We start from the raw sequence: 22,760 nt of genomic DNA on the forward strand, positions 1-22,760 counted from the left end.
ATTTAATTTTTCTTTTTTGAAACAGAGTTTCACTCTTGTTGCCCAGGCTGGAGTTCAATGACATAATCTTGGCTTACTGCAACCTCTGCCTCCCAGGTTCAAGGCCAGATTCTCCTGCCTCAGTCTCCCAAGTAGCTCAAATTACAAGTGCCTGCCACCAAGCCCTAGTATGTTTTGTACAGATGGGGTTTCACTATGTTGACCAGGCTGGTCTCAACTTCCTGACCTCATGATCTGCCGGCTTCGGTCTCGCAAAGTGCTGGGATTACAGGAGTGAGCCACTGCACCCAACCTTTTTTTTTTTTTTTTTAATGCTTTTAAGCATTTTATTCCAGGTACCTCTCCACTTTTTGTAGGTATAAGATAGTTTTTTAAAATTTTGCTTTTTTCGAAAATTTTTTTCATGTGTTTATTTATTTTGAGACGGAGTCTTGCTCTGTCGCCCAGGCTGGAGTGCAGTGGCATGATACCGGCTCACTGCAACCTCTGCCTCCCGGATTCAAGCAATTCTCCTGCCTCAGCCTCTCGAGTAGCTAGGACTACAGGCACATGCCACCACGCCTGGCTGATCTTTTGTGTTTTTAGTAGAGATGGAGTTTCACTGTGTTAGCCAGGATGGTCTCGATCTCCTGACCTGGTGATCTGCCCACTTCGGCCTCCCAAAGTATTGGAATTACAGGCGTGAGCCATTGCGCCCTGTCCATTTTTTAATTTTTTGAGATGTAGTTTCACTCTTGTCACCCAGGCTGGAGTGCAACGGTGCGATCTGGCTCACTGTAACCTTGGCCTTCCAGGTTCAAGCAATTCTCCTGCCTCAGCCTCCCGAGTAGCTGGGAGTATAGGTGCTCACCACCACACCTGGCTAATTTTTTTTTTTTTTGTATTTTTAGTAGAGACAGGGTTTCATCATGTTAGCCAGACTGGTCTCGAACTCCTGACCTCAGATGATCCACCCACTTTGGCCTCCCAAAGTGCTGGGATTACAGGCGTGAGCAGCCCCAGCTGCACCCAGCCCCTAAAATTTTGCTTTTTTAAACATGATTTTTCACAGATGATAAAGATATGTTATTGGACAAAACTATTACTTCTACTCCAACTTCTTATAAAAAGTGTGACATTACTTCCAAGGCATCAAAGACGTGTTTTTATTTTATATGTCTTTTATTTATGTATTTATTATTTTTTGAGATGGAGTCTTGCTCTGTTACCCAGGCTAGAGAGCAGTAGTGCGATCTTGGCTCGCTGCAACCTCTGCCTCCTGGTTTCAACCTTAGCCTCCCAGGTAGCTGGGATTATAGGTGCGTACCACCATGCTGGGCTAATTTTTGTATTTTTAGTAGTGACGAGGTTTCATCATGTTGGTCAGGCTGGTCTCATGGTGGCGCTTGCCTTTAGTCCCAGCAATTCAGGAGGCTGAGGCAGGAAGATTGCTTGGGCCCAGGAGGTAGAGGCTGCTGTGAGCTGTGATCACACCACTGCACTCCAGCCTGGGTGACAGAATAAGACCATGTCTCAAAAAAAAAAAAAAAAACTGTATTAAAAAAAGACGGCCGGGCGCGGTAGCTCAAGCCTGTAATCCCAGCACTTTGGGAGGCCGAGACGGGCGGATCACGAGGTCAGGAGATCGAGACCATCCTGGCTAACACAGTGAAACCCCGTCTCTACTAAAAATACAAAAACTTAGCCGGGCGAGGTGGCAGGCGCCTGTAGTCCCAGCTACTCGGGAGGCTGAGGCAGGAGAATGACGTAAACCCGGGAGGCGGAGCTTGCAGTGAGCTGAGATCCGGCCACTGCACTCCAGCCTGGGTGACAGAGCGAGACTCCGTCTCAAAAAAAAAAAAAAAAAAAAAAGACAAAGGCCAGGTGCAGTGGCTCACGCCTGTAATCCCAGCACTTTGGGAGGCTGAGTCAGGCTGGTTGGTGTCAAATTCCTGGGCTCAAGCGATCCTCTCACCTTGGCCCCACAAAGTGCTCAGACTATTGGCATGAGCCACTGTGCCTGGTTGTACTTCTTATTTTAAATTAAAATTATTTTCCTCAAATTATAAGGAAGGAGTATATTTAAAATTTCTCCTTATCCCAATTTGTTTTGTTTTTTTGAGACAGAGTTTCACTGATTGCCCAGGCTGGAGTGCAGTGTCACAATCTTGGCTCACTGCAACCTCCGCCTCCCGGGTTCAAAAAGTTCTCCTGCTTCAGACTCCCTAGTAGCTGGGATTACAGGCACCTGCCACCACTTCCAGCTAATTTTTGTATTTTTAGTAGAGACAGAGTTTCATCATGTAGGTCAGACTGCCTTAGCCTCCTGAGTACCTGGGATTACAGGCACAGGACACCATGCCTGCCTAATTTTTGTATTTTTAGTAGAGACGAGGTTTCACCATATTGCCCAGGCTGATCTCAAACTCCTGACCTCAGGTGATCCACCTGCCTTGTCTTCCCAAAGTGCTGGGATTACAGGCATGAGCCACCACGCAACGCCAGGATTCTTCTTAACAGAATGTTAGTACATTTAGATATCTGCTTATTGTGAGATACTTTTGGGATATATCTTTTGGATGTTAATAAGTACCTACAATTTTAATTACTGAGAAGGGCTGAAAAGGTTATTTGCAGTCTAAAATTTGAAATGAGCCTGGTGATTTACTTTCATATTTGATCAAAAGTTTGCTTGAAAAATTTGAAAGGGAACTTGAATTTAAATTGTTGAATAATGGAAGTAGTCATGTGTTTTTGAGAAGTCTGTATACTGCTTGTAGGATTAGTGACCGATGTTAATAAAGTAATAAAGATATCACTATATATAGATGTATCTATATCTATATTTTTTACTTGTCAGTTAGAAAGCTCAGAATATCACTGTATATAGATTACAACTGAGCCCTTTGTTTATCATTATTCCTAAAGTGTCCTAATAATGAAAATTTGCCCCCACACTTACAGAGTATTAATAGGTAATCTTTTTATTTGCTTGCTTTATTTAAAAGTCTCTTTATGTAAACAAACAAAACACATGTATCTGGGTAGGCCTCTGAAACCTGCCTTCATCCTTCCAGATAAGAGTAGATCATCTTCAGGGCCAGGCATGGTGGGTCACGCCTGTAATCCCAGCACTTTGGGAGACCGAGACGGGTGGATCACGAGGTCAGGAGTTCGAGACCAGCCTGGCCAACATGGTGAAACCCCGTTTCTACTAAAAATGCAAAAATTAGCTGGGCGTGGTGGTGGGCACCTGTAATCCCAGCTACTTGGGAGGCTGAGGCAGGAGAATCATTTGAACCTGGGAGGCGGAGAGTGCAGGGAGGCGGAGGTTGCAGGGAGCCCAGATCACACCGCTGCACTCCAGCTGGGGCAACATGAATGAAACTCTGTCTCAAAAAAAAAAAAAAAAAAAAGAGTAGATCATCTTTAGTGCAAACCTAGACCTTGCATATATTTCTATTGTTAATATTTTTTAGATTGCTATAGTTTAATATAATTTGCTATTATTATAAATAGAATTTGTTGTAATTTGTAGCTGTTTCTACAGTAGGTTTTATATTATATGGGGTGTGCTTATTTATATTATTTGGATATATTTTGTATTTTTAGTAGGTTTAGCTGTTTTATAGAAATTACTATTCATGTAATCCCTTAAGCAAAATTATATCCCAAGTGATGGCACATTAATCTTTATCTGTGGTTGTCATGAAAATTTAGATTTAGGTAATTTTCTCGGTTTTAACAGCATTTTTCCTCTAAAAATAGGAGTATTTTCTGCATTGCGTGCTGTTCCTCAAAAAGAAGGATTCCTTGGATTGTATAAAGGAAATGGTGCAATGATGATTCGAATCTTTCCCTATGGTGCAATCCAGTTTATGGCATTTGAGCATTATAAAACGGTAGTTAAACTTTGATCTTTTCTCTTTTGCATTCTTGAATATTGTGCATGCTTGACCAGGCATTTGCTTTGGACATTTAAAAATATGTAAAAGTTTCATATTTTAAAATTTGAACTTTTTTTTTTTTTTTAATTTTTGAGACAGAGTCTCGCTGCCCAGGCTGGAGTACAGTGACACTATTTTGAAAGGCTCACTGCAACCTCCACCTCCTAGGTTCAAGCAGTTCTCCTGCCTCAGCCTCCTGAGTGGCTGGGATTACAGGCCTGTGCCACCATGCCTGGCCAATTCTTGTATTTGTAGTAGAGACAGGACTTTGCCATTTTGGCCAGGCTTGTCTCGAACTCCTGGCCTCCCAAAGTGTTGGTCTTGCAGGCATGAGCCATGATACCGGGCCAAAAAGTTACTTTTGATATAGCAATGCCTTTTTAAAGGAATAAGACTTGTGATAGCTTAAGCTTTTAAATATAAATTGTCTTTGGAGTTACTGATTCCAGAATTGTTAGTCAGTTATGAGTTATTTATTTATTTATTTTTTGAGACAGAGTTTCACTTTTGTTCCCTAGGCTGGAGTGCAATGACATGATCTTGGCTCACTGCAATCTCTGCCTCCTACATTCTTACAGGCATGCACCACCATGCCTGGCTAATTTTTTATTTTTAGTAGAGGCGGGGTTTCACCATGTTGGTCAGGCTGGTCTGGAACTCCTGATGTCAGGTGATCCCCCGCCTTGGCCTCCCAAAGTCTTGGGATTACAGGCATAGCCACTGCACCCAGCCAAGTAAATTCTTTATGTTCACTCCTAATGAATGAGAGCTAGAGTATCTTTTTTTTTTTTTTTTTTTTTTTTTTTTTTTTTTTTGAGACGGAGTCTTGCTGTGTCGCCCAGGCTGGAGTGCAGTGGCGGGATCTCAGCTCACTGCAAGCTCCGCCTCCCGGGTTCACGCCATTCTCCTGCCTCAGCCTCCCGAGTAGCTGGGACTACAGGCGCCCACCACCTCGCCCGGCTATTTTTTTGTATGTTTTTAGTAGAGACGGGGTTTCACCGTGTTAGCCAGGATGGTCTCGATCTCCTGACCTCGTGATCCACCCGTCTCGGCCTCCCAAAGTGCTGGGATTACAGGCTTGAGCCACCGTGCCCGGCCGAAAGCTAGAGTATCTTTAAAGAAGATAATAAATCCATAAAATATTAATATATTTTTAATGTGTTTCCCTTCCCTCCTTCCCTCTATTCTATTCTATTCTATTCTATTCTATTCTATTCTATTCTATTCTATTCTATTCTATTCTATTCTATTCTATTCTTTCTTTCTTTTTTGAGATAGTTTCTCTGTCTCCTAGACTGGAGTGCAGTGATGTGGTCATGGCTTACTGCAGCCTCAACCTCATGGGCTAAAGCAGTTCTCCCACTTCAGCCTCCTAAGTAACTGGCACTAGAGGCATGTGCCACCACCCCCAGCTAATTTTTTTTTTCTTTCTTTCTTTCTTTTTCAGTGGTGGAGAGGAGGCCTGGCTAATTTTTTTTTTTTTTTTTTTTGAGACGGAGTCTGGCTCTGTCACCCAGGCTGGAGTACAGTGGCGCGATCTCGGCTCACTGCAAGCTCCGCCTCCCGGGTTTACGCCATTCTCCTGCCTCAGCCTCCCGAGTAGCTGGGACTACAGGCGCCCGCCACCTCGCCCGGCTAGTTTTTTGTATTTTTTAGTAGAGACGGGGTTTCACCGTGTTAGCCAATGGTCTCAATCTCCTGACCTCGTGATCCGCCCGTCTCGGCCTCCCAAAGTGCTGGGATTACAGGCTTGAGCCACCGCGCCCGGCCCGGCCTGGCTAATTTTTTAAAAAACATTTTGTAGAGGTGGGGTCTCACTGTGTTGCCCATGCTAATCTGGAACTCCTGGGCCCAAGCTATCCGTGGGCTCCAGCCTTTAGTGTGCTTTTTGTTACTCAATTGTAGGAGAGGAACACTGTGACTTTGGATTTTCTTATTAAATAAAATAGTGAAACTGGCTGGGCGCAGTGGCTCACACTTGTAATCATAGCACTTTGGGAGGCTGAGGTGGGAGGATCAGCTGAGGTCAGAAGTTCGAGACCAGCCTGACCAATATGGAGAAACCCCTTCTCTACTAAAAATACAAAATTAGCCAGATGTGGTGGCACATGCCTGTAATCTCAGCTACTCAGGAGGCTGAGGCAGGAGAATCGCTTGAACCCAGGATATGGAAGTTGCAGTGAGCCAAGATTGTGCCATTGCACTCCAGCCTGGGTGCATCACGAGGTCAGGAGATCGAGACCATCCTGGCTAACATGGTGGAACCCAGCTACTCAGGAGGCTGAGGCAGGAGAATGGTGTGAACCCAGGAGGCGGAGCTTGCAGTGAGTGGAGATCCCGCCACTGCACTCCAGCCTGGGCGACAGAGTGAGACTCCATCTCAAAAAAAAAAAAAAAAAAAAGAACAAGCAGCAGAGATCGGAGCAACATTCTAAGCTAGTCAGCCAGAGAGAATTGATACCATTTGTATATCAGGACTTCATTGTCTATAGAGCATTAAAAAAAATAAAAATAAAAAATTAGGCCAGGTGTGGTGGCTTACGCCTATAATCCCAGCACTTTGGGAGGCCGAGGTGGGTGGATCACCTGAGGTCAGGAGTTCAAGACCAGCCTGACCAATATGGTGAAACCTCGTCTCTACTAAAAAATAAAAAATTAGCCAGGCGTAGTGGCATGTGGCTGTAGTCCCAGCTGCTTGAGAGGCTGAGGCAGGAGAATCTCTTGAACCTAGGAGGCGAAGGTTGCAGTGAGCTGAGATTGCACCACTGCAATCCAGCCTGGGACACAGAGCAAGACTCCGTCTCAAAAAAAAAAAAAAAAAAAAAGTAACAATTTATTCCTACTACCCTCAGTCACTTGTTAAGGGCTTGTGTTCCTTAATACACAGTATCATATATTTAGCAATTCTAAGCTAGTTTGCTTCTGCAGAAACACAAAAAATTAAAGCAGAGACTGCAGAGGAAACATCCCCTTTGCTGTGATATAATACTGCCAAGCTGTATTTAATTGTGCTCATTTCGTTCACATTTATTATTAATTTTCTTTTTATTAGTCCTGTAACTCTTGAAATAAATCTTCATTATTAAACAGTAAAATGGGCAGCATTTAAAAAATATCTCATTTAATTCAGTGTTCTTGTTTTCTAGTTAATTACTACGAAGCTGGGAATTTCGGGTCATGTGCACAGATTAATGGCTGGATCTATGGCAGGTAAGAGGAGTTAGGTATATTTTATTTCTGACAAATTAATTTTCTGTTAAAATACTTAATTTGGTTTAGATTATATGAGTGGCATTGAGGAAAGCACAGGTTGCAGGTGTCCTGTGACTTGTATTTTTTCCTGGGTGCATCCTCAAAAAAAGTTATGTATTAAAATAAAAAGTGTGACATTGATTTAGTAGCACACATTTGTTGTTTTTCTATATTCAGTTATATATATGAAATTACCATACGCCAACTGAAAAATAGTCCTTTTACAGTAGAGGATAAGGAGTAGTCTCAACTTATAACTATGTGAAAAGCTTGCATTCTCTTTGACAGTTCTACTTTTGGAAATGTTTAAAAATTTTAAAAAAATTTTTTGAAGGCTAGTCATGTAATACAGTGTGAATGGAGAAAAAACAAAGAAAACTGTAACTGATTGTGATCAATGAGTTTTAAACATCACTGCACTTCACTTGGACCAGCCATTACTTTTCAAAATTTATCTTTTTTCTTTAAAAAAATTGTAACGAATTATGACTATAGTAATAACTACTCCTATACAGTAAAAATAGTTGCATTCCCTAGAGACAACCATGATTAGCAATTCCTTTCCTTCTCCTTTCCTTTCCTTCTCTTCCCTCTCCTCTTCCCTCTCCTCTCCCTTCTCTTATCCCCTCCCCTTCCCCTCCCCTTCCCCTCCCCCTCCCCTCCCCTCCCCTCCTCTCCTCTTCTCTTTTTTTGAGACAGGGTCTGGCTCTGTCTCCCAGGCTGGAGTACAGTGGCGTGATCACAACTCACTGCAGCCTTCACCTTCTAGGCTCAAGCCATCCTCCTCTCTCAGCCTCCCAAAAGTAGCTGGGACTACAGGCACATGCCACCATATCCAGCTAATTTTTGTATTTTCTTTTTTTTTTTTTTTTTTGAGACGGAGTCTCGCTCTGTCGCCCAGGCTGGAGTGCAGTGGCCGGATCTCAGCTTATTGCAAGCTCCGCCTCCTGGGTTTACGCCATTCTCCTGCCTCAGCCTCCCGAGTAGCTGGGACTACAGACGCCCGCCACCTCGCCCGGCTAGTTTTTTGTATTTTTTAGTAGAGATGGGGTTTCATCGTGTTAGCCGGGATGGTCTCGATCTCCTGACCTCGTGATCCGCCCGTCTCGGCCTCCCAAAGTGCTGGGATTACAGGCTTGAGCCACCACGCCCGGCCCTTTTGTATTTTCTTTATTTTTATTTTTTAATTTTTTTGAGACCTAGTCTTGCTCTTACCCAGGCTGGAGCGCAGTGGTGTGATCTCGGCTCACTGCAAGCTCCGCCTCCCGGGTTCACGCCATTCTCCTGCCTCAGCCTCCCAGTAGCTGGGACTACAGGCCCCCGCCACCACGACCGGCTAATTTTTTGTATTTTTAGTAGAGATGGGGTTTTCCCGTGTTAGCCAGGATGGTCTCGATCTCCTGACCTCGTGATCTGCCTGCCTTGGCCTCCCAAAGTGCTGGGATTACAGGCGTGAGTCACTGCACCCGGCCAATTTTTGTATTTTCTGTAGAGACGGGCATTTGTCATGTTGCCCAGGCTGATCTCAAACTCCTCAAATTCTCACCTGGCCTATTTCTGTTTTTTAAATATTCATTTTTTTTTTTTTTTTTTTTTTGAGACGGAGTCTGGCTCTGTCGCCCAGGCTGGAGTACAGTGGCCGGATCTCAGCTCACTGCAAGCTCCGCCTCCCGGGTTCACGCCATTCTCCTGCCTCAGCCTCCCGCGTAGCTGGGACTACAGGCGCCTGCCACCTCGCCCGGCTAATTTTTTTTTGTATTTTTTAGTAGAGACGGGGTTTCACTGGGTTATCCAGGATGGTCTCGATCTCCTGACCTCATGATCCGCCCGTCTTGGCCTCCCAAAGTGCTGGGATTACAGGCTTGAGCCACCGCGCCCGGCCAGCCAATATTCATTTTTATGAGTTTGGGAGGTGGGACGTTAGTTCTTTTTCTTTGAGATATTGCTAATATTTTATTTCCCAGTTTTAGATTTGACCTTTGGTTCCATGATTTTTTTAAAAAAATCATCTAAGATTTTTTTCCCTATACAGACGTTTTACATGGCCAAACATGTTAGTTTTTTTCCTCTGTTAAACTTCTAAATTTTGTGTTGTGTGTAGAAATTCCCTCCCCATTCTAAGTTAAAGACATTTAGTCATGTTTTTTTTTTCTTTTTTTTTTTGAGACAGAGTCTTACTATGTTGCCCAGGCTGGGGTGCAGTGGCACGATCTCAGCTCACTGCAACCTCTGACTCCCAGGTTCAAGCGATTCTTCTGCCTCAGCCCCCCAGTAGCTGGGATTACAGGCTCACGCCACCATGCCTGGCTGATTTTTGTATTTTTAGTAGAGATGGGGTTTCGCCACGTTGGCCAGGCTGGTCTCGAACTCCTGATTTCAGGTTATCCACCCGCTTTGGCCTCCCAAAGTGTAGGATTATAGGTGTGAGCCACTGTGCCCAGCCCTAGTCATGTTTCTTTACTAAAACTATTTGTTTTGGCATGTTGATCTTATGTTTACTTTTATAGAGGGAGTGAGGGATGGACGGAATAAGTTTTACATATGACTTGTCAGTTGTGCCAACATTATTCACTCACATAACTTTTTTGCCAAAGAAAGGTTATTTTAGAGATGGAGTCTTGCTCTGTTGCCCAGGATGGCTTAAACTCCTGGATTCAAGTGATCTTCCTGCCTCAGCCTCCCAAAGTGCTGGGACTAGAGGCACACACTACTGCACCCATTTGAAAATTCAAATTTTGAGTCAGATTCTCCCAACATTCCTTTCCTTTCCTTTACCTTCCCTTCCCTTCCCTTCGCTTCCCTTCCCTCCGCTTCCCTTCCCTCCCCTCCCCTTCCCTTCACTTCCCTTCGCTTCCCTTCGCTTCCCTTCGCTTCCCTTCCCTCCCCTCCCCTCCCCTCTTTCCCTCCTCTCCCCTTCTCTTCTTTCTCTCCTTTTTCTCTCTTTCCTTTTTTTTTTTTTTTTTGAGATAGGCTCTTGTTCTGTCACCCAGGCTGAGTGGTGGGATGAGTTTGCACTCAGCCTGGCTGATACAACTCTTGACATATAATATTTGGACACTCGACATGGAGTCCACAGGACAACATTATTAGGAAAGCTCTATGATTTGTCTTCAGTTTACAGAAGAGCAATGTTAGAAAGTTTCCAAATTTTACGATGTGTTATTTTGTATATCACTTTTTTTTTTTTTTTTTTTGAGATGGAGTCCCTCTCTGTTGCCCAGGCTGGAATATAGTGGCACAATCTTGGCTCACTGCAACCCTCGCCTCCTGGGTTCAAGCCATTCTTCAGCCTCAGCTTTCCAAGTAGCTGGGATTACAGGCAACGTGCCACATCCCTGGCTAATTTTTGTATTTTTAGTAGAGACACGGGGTTTCACCATATTGGCCAGGCTGGTCTCGAACTCCTGATCTCAGGTGATTTGCCCACCTTGGCTCTCCAAAGTGCTGGGATTACAGGCAGGAGCCACCGCGCGCATCCTGTATATCGCTTTGCAATTCTCGTTTTTCTTGTTTTTTTTTTGAGACGGAGTCTCCCTCTGTTGCCCAGGCTGGAGTGCAGTGGTGGAATCTCAGCTCACTGCAACCTCTGCTTCCTGGGTTCATGAGATTCTTCTGCCTCAGCCTCCCAAGTAGTTGGGATTACGGGCATGTGCCACATGCCTGGCTAATTTTTGTATTTTTAGTAGAGACGGGGTTTCAATATGTTGGCCAGGCTGGTCTCAAACTCCTGACCTCAGATGATCTGCCTGCCTCGGCCTCCCAAAGTGCTGGATTACAGGTGTGAGTCTCCGCACCTGGCCTGGTTTCGAACTTCTGCCCTCAGGTGATCCACCCGCCTCAGCCTCCCAAAGTGTTAGGATTACAGGCGTGAGCCATGGTGCCTGGCCTATAATCAGGTTATAATCCTCCTGTTAAAAATTTAATTCAGGGCCAGGCACGGTAGCTCTTGCTTGTAATCCCAACACTTTGGGAGACCAAGGCGGGTGAATCACCTGAGGTCAGGAGTTTGAGACCAGCCTAGCCAACATGGTAAAACCCTGTCTGTGGTAAAAATAAATAAAATTAGCCAGGCATGGTGGTCGGCGCCTGTAATCCCAGCTATTTGGTAAGCTGAGGCAGGAGGATCGCTTGAACCTGGGAGGTAGAGGTTTCAGTGAGCCCAGATCGCGCCACTGCACTCCAGCCTTGGCAACAGAGCTAGACTTTGTATAAATTACAATTTATAGTTTTCTCCTGTGATTGAAATGCTTGAACTGGATCTTATGATTAATTTATGTCTGGTATCTTTGCTCCTCTACTTTTGATAAGGCTTCTAAATGTAACTTCGGAAATTTTATATTTGCTAAAGTAAAAAGTTGTGTTTTTTATGATCATTTTAACGTAGCTTATTTTAAAGCTTTTTAAAAACTTTTTTCCTGTCCCTCGTCCTACAACTACAATCCAATACATACTAAATCTCAGTTGGCCAGCAAAAGGAAACCTATAGATTGAGATCAAGGTTTGTATTTTCTTTTTTTTGTTTCAAGTTTTTACCAAAGCTTGTATATAAGATTACTTTATTCCTGCATCTTCTCAATTGTTTCTTCCTTGTATTTGCCCTTTTCCTTTCCTACTTGGTGAGATTTGGCTTTCTGTTCAAGAATCTTTTTGCCATCTTTGTCCCGTTTTAGCCTAGTGAGAACCACCTTGCTGTGGTGAACGTCTACATGGACAGTTGTGCCATTAGCCTTTTCCCGTTGCACCCATTCATTGTAGATGACATGTTTCTTCCTGTAAGCTTGGACTACTTTGCCAATTTGCTGACTTTTATAGTGTCCTCATACAACCTGACCTTCATCAAAACCTTTCGGATAGGCGTGGATCACACATTGTACTTCTGTCTCAGCTCTTTGGAAAGAGGGGAAGACATAATCTTCCTGCTAATGTTGGAAGTTGCATTGAAATGCCTTTTGCAGTTCTTGCCTCGATTGGAAGTCACAGAGGGATTGAATTTCATTTTGGCTGCTCCTGCTTCGGTGATGGCTGCAGAAGGGAAGAGAAGGGTTTGTATTTTTAAGGAAGGTCTCCTTTCCCCACATATGTTTTAGTTGTCTGAAATCCATCTGGCTCTGCCAGTTTCCATGGAACTAAACGTGACAAGATAAAGAGTAGAGAAAAAAGAAGGAAAGTGTTACAACCTAGAAGTGATGAGCTGAGTTCCGCTTGTTGCGCTCTTTGGTCTGCTCCTACTTGATGTTCCAGTCCAAAGCTTGGTGGTTGAGTGGACAGAACACTTGCTGGGATCCTGCCTGGCCTCCATTACTCACCTTCCCTTTGACCATGGGCAGATCACCCAAAACCTCTGTAACTTGCCTCTATGTTTGTTAAAGTGGAGCTTGTGGTTTCTCTCGCTCTCTTTCCCACAACCCTCCTTTTTCCCAATCTTTCTCCTCTATCTCAGTTGTTCTGAGGGTCAGTGTAAAGAATTGCTGTAAAAGCAGTCTGAGAGATCTGAAGTCCTCCATGAACACAAGGGAATGTTATTAATCCTTCCATACCAGTGCATGCTTTTAAGTCAGCAACCTGAATTCTTTATTCTCCTTTTCGTTTCATTTGTAATGTAGGGAATATTTTAGTTGTAAATAATGGTGATATTCAAAATATTTAACAACGACTATGGCAAAGGCAGTAGCCGATCACAGCAGAGGCTGGACATCTGCAATCAGATGACTGTACGGTATACTCCAAAGATTATTAGAACCACATGCTCACCGGACTTTGAGAATCTCAAAGAGGCTTGGAGGCACCTTTCCCAAATAAATTTTGTTTTCTTTTTTTCAGAGACAGGATTTTGCTCTGTTGCCCAGGCTGGAGTGCAGTGGTGAGATGCTAGTTCACTGCAACCTCTAACTCCTGGGCTCAAGCAGTCCTCCCCGCTCAGCCTCCTGGGTAGCCGGGACTGCAGGCACATGCCATCGTGCCTGGCTAATTTTAACTTTTTTTGTAGAGACAGAAAAAATAAGAGGTTATGTGGCTCACACTGGTCTTGAACTCCTGACCTGAAGCATTCCTGCCATCTCAACCTCCCAAGTAGCTAGGACTACAGACACATGCCACTGCACCTGGCCTTCCAAATACTTTTATATTTAAAAGGGAATTCTAGCCGGGCGCGGTGGCTCAAGCCTGTAATCTCAGCACTTTGGGAGGCCGAGACGGGTGGATCACGAGGTCAGGAGATCGAGACCATCCTGGCTAACACGGTGCAACCCCGTCTCTACTAAAAAATACAAAAAACTAGCCGGGTGAGTTGGCGGGCGCCTGTAGTCTCAGCTACTCGGGAGGCTGAGGCAGGAGAATGGTGTGAACCCGGGAGGCGGAGCTTGCAGTGAGCTGAGATCCGGCCACTGCACTCCAGCCCGGGTGGCAGAGCGAGACTCGGTCTCAAAAAAAAAAAAAAAAAAAGGGGAATTCTAGGTTGGGCACAGTGACAAAATGAGACTGTCTCAAAAAAAAAAAAAAAAAGAAAAAGAAAAAAGAAGGCCGGGCGCGGTGGCTCAAGCCTGTAATCCCAGCACTTTGGGAGGCCGAGGCGGGCGGATCACAAGGTCAGGAGATCGAGACCACAGTGAAACCCCGTCTCTACTAAAAATACAAAAAATTAGCCGGGCGAAGTGGCGGGCGCCTGTAGTCCCAGCTACTCAGGAGGCTGAGGCAGGAGAATGGCGGGAACCCGGGAGGCGGAGCTTGCAGTGAGCCGAGATCGCGCCACTGCACTCCAGCCTGGGCAATAGCGTGAGACTCCGTCTCAAAAAAAAAAAAAAAAAAAAAAGAAAGAAAAAAGAAAAAGTTAAAAAAAAAAAGGGGGGAATTCTATCTCCCTTGAGCTCTGATCCAGAATTCAAAAGCAACAAGCTTCCTACATGTTTGGAAAAATTGCTCTTCTGAGCTGGTAGTCCAATTCTTGAATTTTTGAAAATTGGAATGTAGGTAAGTCCCAATTAATAGAATTTGAGTCCTGATTTGTGGGAGTGGGGGAGTGGCATGATGCTTAGACCTCTACTCTTAAGCCCTTTGGGTTTTTGACTTACATTGTACAGGTATTAGAGATCTGTGATTTCTATGTGAGAATCCTGTACAAAAGGCATATACTCTATAAACCCAGTTCTTTGGGAGGCTAAGAAGGGAGGATTGCTTGAGCTCAGGAATTCAAGACCAGCCTGGGCAACACAATGAGACCCCATTTCCTCAAAAATAAAAATAAAGGCAGGGCACGGTGGGTAATCCCAGAACTTTGGGAGGCCAAGGTGGGGTGGATCATGAGAGCAGGCGTTCAAGACCAGCTTGGCCAACATGGTGAAACTCCATCTCTACTAAAAATACAAAAATTAGCCGGGTGTCTTGGTGCACGCCTATAATCCCAACTACTTGGGAGGCTGAGGCAGGAGAATTGCTTGAACCTGGGAGGTGGAGGTTTCAATGAGCCGAGATCACATCACTGCATTCCAGCTTGGGTAACAGAACAAGACTCCATCTCGGGGAAAAAAAAAAATGTTAGAAGTAAGAAGAAAAAGATGTACAGTTATTCTTTTGTGTTATAATGGTTTCTATTGTGGCTCATGAGTGTCATAACTGAATTTTTTCTACCTAGAACCTACTCTAAGAACATAATTTTAGTTGTCATACTCATCAGAGATTGCACACAACTATCGACAGGTGTATTTTGGTTGTTCATAACTGATATTTAGTCAACCTCAAAGTAGTAACGTGTTTCCAAGGGACAAACTATTGTAGAATTGGACTTCCTTGGACTCCTACTCCAGACCAATTTGCTTAGCTTTGTGGCTTAGCTTTTGTATCTATGATGCTTGGAGCCCTTCTTTTGTCTAAAGTATGTATTTAGAAACTATGTATTTTTGTTATACTTTAATCTCTTTGAATATGTACATGGACTCTGGATGCTGCTCCCACTATGTCAGCCTCAGATGGAGATGGAGGGTGGTGAGAAGCCATCTTTGAAAACAAATCCACTACCGTATTCATTGAGAAGTTGCAGAAAAGGATGAATTGATGAGGGTCTGTAAATGTCCTGTATTATGCAATTTCTAATATTGATTTCTTCTTTCCTTTTACTCTCTCTTTGTAATGTTAGTTCCTTTTTTAAGAAATCCTTTGTAGCTGGGTGGGGTGATGCACACCTGTGATCCCAGCAACTTGGGAGGCTGAGGTAGGAGGAACATTTGAGCCCAGGAGTTTGAGGCTGCAGTGTGCAGTGATCACACCACTGCATTCCAGCCTGGGTGACAGAGCAAGACACCATCTCAACAAAAAGAAGAAAAAAAGTGTTTTGTGTTTCTTTCTGGAATGCAATAAATAATTCATATTTACCATACTTTCTAAATATGATCCCTAATGTAATTGCTGGTTAAAATATATTCTCAGGTTTCCCATAACTCCTGGGATTCTAGACTATAGAGACAGTAAGATGATGAGAATTTAGAGAAAAAAGTCTGACTTTGTTTAGATTTATCTTTATGTCCTCAGTTTCTTGACTTAAGGGAGGGAAAGAGAAGAGTTTGCACATTCATAAAAATTGAAAGCAAGTCTCAGCTTGATTGAGTCTCATTGCTTCCTGGTAGGTAAAGATATTCTACTATTTGTATTGGATTGTAGTTGTAAACTGAGGGAAGAAGAAAGCTGTTACCATCACTATTCAAGGTAAGTAGTTTCTGATTTGCCTTATTTGTTCATCGAGGGCTTTTTTGGCCTTCTTAAAAGAACTGTTAGATAGAATAGTAAGGAGTGTGTGAATGGAGAAAAGAGGCCCAATGGGAGACTGTAGCTTCATGAATTGAAAACCTCAGTCACCCTCTGAATGATTGTTATGGATGTCAGTCTGAATACTAGCACCAGGCAAGCTGAATTCCCACGTTGTTACATATTCTTCTTCAGTAATTCTCTGATTGTGCTTCCCTTTTAATTCAAATTTGTAAGCTTTGATATGCAGGAAACAGATGGGGGGCAAGGGGATGCAAGAAGAGGAGACAAATAAATTGGTTCTCAAAGGAAAGGATAAAAAAGTACATAGTTTCAATAGAATACACTGGAGAATAATAGCTAACACTTATATGTAACCTTTACTATGTACCAGGAATTATTTTAAGCATTTACATATGTTAGCTCACCTAATCTTTACAAAACCCTGATTTAGGTACCCACTTATTATAATACCCATTTGACAGAAAACAGAATTGAAACCCAGATTAAGTAACTTGATCAGGGTCGTATATCTAGTTAGTGGTAGAGTCTAATTTGAAGCAAGGAGGTACACTCTAGAGTTTATACTCTTCTCTTTTTTTTTGAGACATAGTCTCACTCTGTTGTCTAGGCTGGAGTGCAGTGGCATGATCTTGGCTCACTGCAGTCTCCGCCTCCCAGGTTCAAGGATTCCCTGCCTCAACCTTCTGAGTAGCTGGGATTACAGGTACCCACCATCACGCCTGGCTAATTTTTTTTTTTTTTTTGAGACGGAGTCTTGTTGTGTCACCCAGGCTGGAGTGCAGTGGCGTGATCTCGGCTCACTGCAAGCTCAGTCTCCCAGGTTCATGCTATTTTCCTACCTCGCCTCCCCAGTTTTTGGTAGAGACAGGGTTTCATTGTGTTAACCAGGATGGTCTCGATCTCCTGACCTTGTGATCCGCCCGTGTCGGCTTCCCAAAGTGCTGGGATTACAGGCGTGAGCCACCGTGTCTGTCCCTAGAGTACATACTTTTTTAACTTTTGACCATTTTGGTCAATTTTGATTATAAGTAAAAAGTTAATAGTTTATTATTATTATTATTTTTTGAGACAGAGTCTGGCCCTGTCACCCAGGCTGGAGTGCAGTAGTATGATCTTGGCTCACTGCAACCTCTGCCTTCCAGGTTCAAGGATTCTCCTGTCTCAGCCTCCCGAGAAGAGTAGCTGAGAATACAGGTGCCCACCACCACACCTGGCTAATTTTTGTATTTTTAGTAGAGACGGGGTTTCACCATATTGGCCAGGCTGGTCTGGAACTTCTGACCTCAAGTGATCCTCCTACCTCAGTCTCCCAAAGTGCTGGGATTATAGGCGTGAGCCACTGCACCCGGCCTATTTTTTAAATGAATACAAAGTTTTGCTATGTTGCCCAGGCTGTTCTCAAACTTTTGGACTCAAGTGATCCATTTACCTCAGCCTCCCAAAGTGCTGGGATTAAAAGGATTGAGCCATGGTACCCACCCACTTCCTTTACCTTTACAAATTTCTGGATATTCTTGTTTCCTACCAATTAATTATTTAACCACTACATTAACTCCCACAGTGACCTCCCCTCCCCTCCTCTCCCCTCCCCCCACCCCTCGCCTCCTCTCCCCTCTCCTCCCCCCTCCCCCTCCCCTCCCCTCCCCTCCCCCTTCTCTCCCCTCCCCCTCCCCTCCCCCTTCTCTCCCCTCCCCCTCCCCTCCCCACCCCTCCCCTCCCCCTCCCCTCCCCTCCCCCTCTCCCTCTCCCCTCCCCTGCCCCCTCCCCTCCTCCCTTCCCTCCCCTCCCCCCTCTCCCCTCCCCTCCCCTTCCCTTCCCTTCCCTTCCTTTCCTTTCCTTTTTAGATGCAGCTTTACTCTTGTCACCCAGGCTGGAGTGCAATGGCACGATCTCGGCTCACTGTAACCTCCGCCTCCTGGGTTCAAGTGATTCTCTTGCCTCAGCCTCCCAAGTTGCTGCATTACAAGTGCTCGCTACCATACCTGGCTAATTTTTGTATTTTTAGTAGAGATGGGGTTTCACCATCTTGGCCAGGCTGGTCTTCAACCCCTGACCTCAGGTGATCTGTCCATCTCAGCCTCCCAAAGTGCTGGGACTACAGGCGTGAGCATGCCCAGCTCCCACAGTGATTTGCTATTAAACCTCCTTTTCCTTTCTTTTCTTTCCTTTTCTTTTCTTTTTTCTTTCTTTTCTTTTCTTTTTTCTTTCTTTCTCTCTTTCTCTCTCTCCTTCTTTCCTTCCTTCCTTCCTTTCTTCTCTCTTCTCTCTTCTTTTCTTTTCTTTCATGGACTCTCACTCTGTTGCCAGGCTGGACTGTAGTGGCGCCATCTTGGCATACTGCAACCTCTGCCTCCTGGGCTCAAGTGATTCTCCTGCCTCACTACAGGCATGTGCTGCCACGCCCAGCTAATTTTTGTATTATTAATAGAGACTGGGTTTCACCGTGTTGGCCAGGATGGTCTCGATCTCTTGACCAATCCACCCGCCTTGGCCTCCCAAAGTGCTGGGATTACAGGCGTGAGCCACCACGCCTGGCCTATTAAACCCCTTTCAGCCAGTAACCAGAAAACTTGGAACATGGGAAAAGGAATTAAGAAATGGAGTTGGGCTGGGTGTAGATTACTTATAATACCTAATATAATGTAAATGCTATGTATATATTTGTTATACTATATGGTTTAGGAAACAGTGACCAAAAAATCTGTACATGTTCAGTACAGATGCAACCATTGTAGACCTCACTACATTTTCCATCAATGGTTGCTTGAATCCGTGGATGTGGAAACCATGGATCAGGAGGACCTACTGTGTTTCCTTTCTGATGTCTTAACTGGGAATACATAAATAGTAGAATAATTGTTTTAAAAAAAATCTCATGATTCCCTTACACTGTACACTGTACCATTTTGGTGCTGACAGTATAACTTCACAGTGAGAACTTGAAAATATTTTTTGCAAACTGACCCTTCACTTACTAGGTTGTTTTTGCATCTAATGATATGGTATAATTCTATCAGTAATATCACCTTTGATTTTATTGGGTTTTCACCATTGCCATAATATTTAGAATAATACTAATGATAGAGGAATATATGTATACATCAAATTTTTTTTTTACCTTTAAGTTTCTACTTTCTTTTCAGGTATGACAGCAGTTATCTGTACTTACCCTCTTGACATGGTTAGGGTCCGCCTAGCATTCCAGGTGAAAGGGGAACACACCTATACAGGAATTATTCATGCATTCAAAACAATTTATGCACAGGTATTTCATATTTACCTTCCTCATCTATAACATGCCCTTTTATACTTAGGAAAATATTTTGAATGTCATATAAATAATTATTCTTTTACTTATTGATGTTAATAACAATAATTATGAAAGCACATCTTTGTGTTTCAGGGTGGATCCCAGAATAATTTTTCTGTTATAAAGTGTGATTTTGTTCTTTGATGTTTATGATAATGAGCACAATGTAATCTCACTTGCAATTTTCCTTCACTCAAAAGGAAGGTGGTTTCTTTGGATTTTACAGAGGTCTGATGCCTACTATTTTAGGAATGGCTCCATATGCAGGTATGTTTCAAATTTGCCAGAATCCTAATTTGCATGTTTAAAATTTGTTACCTTTTTTTTCTTTTTTTTTCTGAAATGGTAATATAAAAAGATGCTGTCTGTTAAGTACTTTTAATAGGAAATGATTTATGCATGGTCACATAATAGTAATGTCTTGGATATAAAGATGACTATTTGTATATGATAAGTAGAAAATTACTTTACATCTTTTTCTTAATACCTGAGCCAGCTGTAGTCTTATTAACACACACTTACGTTAGATGATGTTAAACATTTAGTTTTTATGAACATGTTAATTAAAAATAGGAGTTGAAAAGTGGTTTTTGTCTCATTATAAATAATGAAGACTTATGGGAAATTTTGACAATATAGAAAAGTAGAAAGAAGAAAAATAAGGATACCTGTAGTTCTCTAGTCTCCATTATTACCTTGTTTTTTTTTTTTTTTTTTTTTTTTGAGGCTGAGTCTTGCTCTGTCGCCCAGGCTGGAGTGCAGTGGCGCGATCTCGGCTCACTGCAAGCTCCGCCTCCCGGGTTCCCGCCATTCTCCTGCCTCAGCCTCCCGAGTAGCTGGGACTACAGGCGCCGCCACCACGCCCGGCTAATTTTTTTGTATTTTTAGTAGAGACGGGGTTTCATTGTGTTAGCCAGGATGGTCTCGATCTCCTGACCTCGTGATCCGCCCGTCTCGGCCTCCCAAAGTGCTGGAATTACAGGCTTGAGCCACCGAGCCCGGCCTATTACCTTGTTTACAGTCCTGTTTTTTTTTTTTTTTGAGGCGGAGTTTTGCTCTTGTTGCCCAAGCTGGAGTGCAATGGCGTGATCTCGGCTCACCGCAACCTCTGCCTGCTGGGTTCAAGCGATTCTCTTGCCCATGGTCAGGCTGGTCTCGAACTCCTGACCTCAGGTGATCTACCTGCCTTGGCCTCCCAAAGTGCTGGGATTATAGGTGTGAGCCACTGTGCCCGGCAGTCTTGTTTTTTTTTTAAACTAAACTTTTTATTTTGAGGTAATTGTGGATTTACATACAGTTGTGTTACAAGACAAAGTTGCAGCCAGTTTAGTTTAAACATCTCAGTTGGCTTTATTTGCAATTCTAGAATTGGGCAATACTTCATTTCATAAAAATAGAGTAAGAGTTGGAAAGACTAGACCCGAAGGAGTTGATTTTATATAGAGAAAGGGTTGAAGAAAGCAGAAACAATGAACAAGCAGGTTGCTCAGTTCAAAGTTACTATCCTTGTAAGTTGGGGACAGGAAGAATAAAATAGAAAAATCACTAGTTAACTTAAGGTTATATTAGGCTACCTTTTTTGTGTAAGTATTAAAGCAAAAGGAGCCGAGTGTGGTGGCTCAAGCCTGTAATCCCAGCACTTTTGGAGGCCAAGGCGGGTGGATCACCTGAAGTCACGAGTTCGAGACTGGCCTGGCCAACATGGTGAAACCCTGTCTCTACTAAAAATACAAAAATTAGCTGGCTTGGTGGCGTGTGCCTGTAATCCCAGCTACTCGGGAGGTTGAGGCAGGAGAATCATTTGAACCCAGGAGGCGGAGGTTGTGGTGAGCCAAGATCCCGCCACTGCACTCTAGCCTGGGCAAAAGAGTGAGACTCCATTTATAAATCAGTCAGTCAATCAATCAATCAAGCAGAGAGAAGTTTACTATCAAGCTTATTCAAGATTGAAACTGGCCTGTTAGAGAAAGTAGCTGTCACTTCTTTCTCCTAATTTCTCAGGAGGTCAGGTAACAACTAGTTTTAGTTTGGTAGTATGGAACTTAAGCATGGGTGACTCTGTTTTGATTTTTAGTCTGGTCTGTTAGGGCCTAGTGTAGGAGCTTCGTCCAAAAGAATGGACACTCTCCTGGGTGACAGAGTGAGACCTTGTCTCTAAAAATCAAACAAACAAAAAAGCAACAAGGGCCGGGTGCGGTGACTCATGCCTGTAATCCCAGCACTTTGTGAGGCCAAGGCAGGCAGATCACCTGAGGTCAGGAGTTTGAGACCAGCCTGACCAACATGGAAAAATCCCATCTCTACTAAAAATATAAAATTAGCCGGGCGTGGTTGCACATGCCTGTAATCCCAGCTACTTGGGAGGCTGATGCAGGAAAATTGCTTGAACCCAGAAGGCGGAGGTTGCAGTGAGCCGAGATTGCGCCATTGCACTCCAGTCTGGGCCACAAGAGCAAAACTCCATCTCAAAAAAAAAAAAAAAAAAGCAACAACAACAACAACAAAACAGTGCACTAATAGCAAACTAAAATGTGCTGTGGCCAGACATGGTGGCTCACACCTATAATCCCAGAACTTTGGGAGGCTGAGGCAGGAGGATTACTTGAGCCTGGGAATTTGAGACCAGCCTTGGCAACATGGGGAGAATCTGTCTCTACAAATAATTTTCTAAAATTAGCCAGGCTTGGTGTGAGGCGAGAGGATTGCCTGAGCCCAGAAGGTTGAGGCTTCAGTGAGCTGTGATCATGCCACTGTACTCCAGTCTGAATGACAGAGTAAGACCCTGTCCCAGTTTGAAAAAAAAAATTGTTTTTTAAGCTGTTCTAGTGGTTCAGAAATTCCAATTTTAAGGTAGTTGAATGTATCAATCTATTCTTTTATGGATAGTCTTTATTGTGTCAAGAAATATTTTCTTCTGATAATGATTTTTAACGTTTAGCATTTTATATATATGCCACTAATCTCTCTGGAAGTATTTATTTTCTTTGTTAAGGAAGTTGTTTTTTTTTTTTTTTTTATCCCCTTCAGTTTTGACTTGGCACCATTTTATAGTATCTTCTTGGCTGGGTGCAGTGGCTCATGCCTGTAATCCGAGCAGTTTGGGAGGGCCAGGGGGAGTGGATCACGAGGTCTGGAGTTCGAGACCAACCTGACCAACATGGTGAAATGCCGTCTGTACTAAAAATACAAAAATTAGCCAGGCGTGGTGGAGCACGTCTGTAATCCCAGCTACTCAGGAGGCTGAGGCAAGAGAATCACTTGAACCCGCGAGGTGGAGGCTGCAGTGAGCCAAGATCGTACCATTGCACTCCAGCCTGGGTGACAAGAATAAAACTATGTTTCCAAAAAAAAAAAAAAAGTATCTTCTTTTCCCAGTCATCTTAAAAAAATAACATAATGCAGAGTTGTTGTTTTTTTTTTTTCCTTTTTTTCTTTGACATAGAGTCTTGCTGTGTTGCCCAGGCTGGAGTGCAGTGGTGCAATCATAGCTGAGTGCAGTGGTGCAATCATGGCTC

The 22,760-nt window shown here is 43.6% G+C and overlaps 1 protein-coding gene across 11 annotated transcripts in view; it reads left to right on the top strand.

Annotated features, from left to right (window-relative positions):
• SLC25A16 (solute carrier family 25 member 16) overlaps positions 1–22,760 on the top strand; it is a 44,885-nt gene that overhangs the window by 13,070 nt on the left and 9,055 nt on the right. For 4 of the 11 annotated variants that reach the window (XM_074001969.1, XM_045362094.3, XM_045362091.3 and 1 more), the window contains 4 exons: positions 3,748–3,881; positions 7,073–7,136; positions 19,079–19,200; positions 19,446–19,512. In XM_074001969.1, coding sequence (XP_073858070.1) covers positions 3,819–3,881; positions 7,073–7,136; positions 19,079–19,200; positions 19,446–19,512 — 316 coding nt within the window. In that variant the 5' untranslated portion in view covers positions 3,748–3,818. Of the gene's footprint in view, positions 1–3,747; positions 3,882–7,072; positions 7,137–12,133; positions 12,221–15,133; positions 15,231–15,793; positions 15,873–19,078; positions 19,201–19,445; positions 19,513–22,760 lie in introns of those variants that run through there. The other 7 variants (XM_074001972.1, XM_074001971.1, XM_065521008.2 and 4 more) reach the window with 6 other exon arrangements.

The sequence above is a fragment of the Macaca fascicularis genome, chromosome 9 (genome assembly GCF_037993035.2).
Source record: "Macaca fascicularis isolate 582-1 chromosome 9, T2T-MFA8v1.1".
Taxonomy (NCBI): Eukaryota; Metazoa; Chordata; class Mammalia; order Primates; family Cercopithecidae; genus Macaca; species Macaca fascicularis.